Here is a 1,025-nt window from a genome sequence, read left to right on the forward strand (position 1 = left end):
CCCGGTTGGGCTCGTTCATGCTCTCCCAGCCGAAAACAACGGCATCGAGAACGTCGCCAGCCTCCTTCAGCCGCTTGCACAAGTGTGCGCAGGCGCCAAAGAAGTGCTCTTGCAGATAATCCTGGATGTTCTTGCCGTCAATGACGCATATCGGGGCAACATCGCGCCCAGCCCAGAACAACGTGAAGATGGTGCCAGCGGCGAGACGCTGGTAGTTGGAAGCCCAGATCATCTTGGGGAACTTGGAAGGGTCCGGGTAGAGGTTGTGGACCAGAGCGGCCTCGGTGGCCATGAAGCTCTGGGGGTTGAGACCGCAGGCGTATATCGTCCACATGGGTGCGCCGGAGCCACCGCAAAACCTAGACCACTGGGGTCGATCATGTTAGGAACGAGACGGCAAAGCAGAGGCAACGGTGCATGAAGCAGGATCGGTCCGAGACGTACAACATCCTGGTGCGGTCCATGAAAACATAGAAGCCGTAGCCCTTGCGAGCCTCAAAATGTCGATTGTGTGCTGAATAAACTCCTCGCGTAGCGACCCGGCCCCGCAGCCTCGAGCGCCTCCCAGGTAAAGACATAGCGGATGGTGTTGAAGCCCCAACGCGTGAGGCGTGAAAAGTGAATGTGGGCTTCGTCTTTGGGGAATGGGCGAGCATGAAACTTGACGCTGTCGCCGTCGAAAAAATCGGTGCCAACATGGGAGGGCTGGTCTGGTTCGCTGGGCAGCTTTGCGTCACCTGCAAGGTTGATGCCGCGGAGGACGACGGTGCGGCCCTTGCGGTCACGGAACTGGCCGTCCTCGATCGTCAAGCGAAATTGTGGCGTACTAGACATGGCGTGAGAATGTGGCGTGAGAGGTTCGGCGACGATGTGCAGTCGCTATGGGAAGGAGGAAGGAAAAGAGGAGTAGGAGGAAGAGAACAGGTCGAGTCGCAGGTACGAAGTTGGAATGTCGAGTCGTACTAATCGGGGGATCGGGGGCGCGCGTGGGACGTTAGGGGTGCCGAGAGGTGGATATGGATGTC

General features: G+C 58.4%; 1 protein-coding gene across 1 annotated transcript; it reads right to left on the reverse strand.

Moving 5' to 3' along the window:
• Positions 1 to 495: 495 nt before the first annotated feature.
• On the reverse strand, positions 496 to 834 carry VDBG_03643 (conserved hypothetical protein; the record flags this gene model as incomplete). Its single annotated transcript, XM_003005644.1, has 1 exon — positions 496 to 834. One exon carries the CDS (start codon positions 832 to 834, stop codon positions 496 to 498), a length of 339 nt encoding a protein of 112 aa, XP_003005690.1.
• Positions 835 to 1,025: the final 191 nt, after the last annotated feature.

The sequence above is a fragment of the Verticillium alfalfae genome, genomic scaffold (genome assembly GCF_000150825.1).
Source record: "Verticillium alfalfae VaMs.102 supercont1.4 genomic scaffold, whole genome shotgun sequence".
Lineage (NCBI taxonomy): Eukaryota > Fungi > Ascomycota > Sordariomycetes > Glomerellales > Plectosphaerellaceae > Verticillium > Verticillium alfalfae.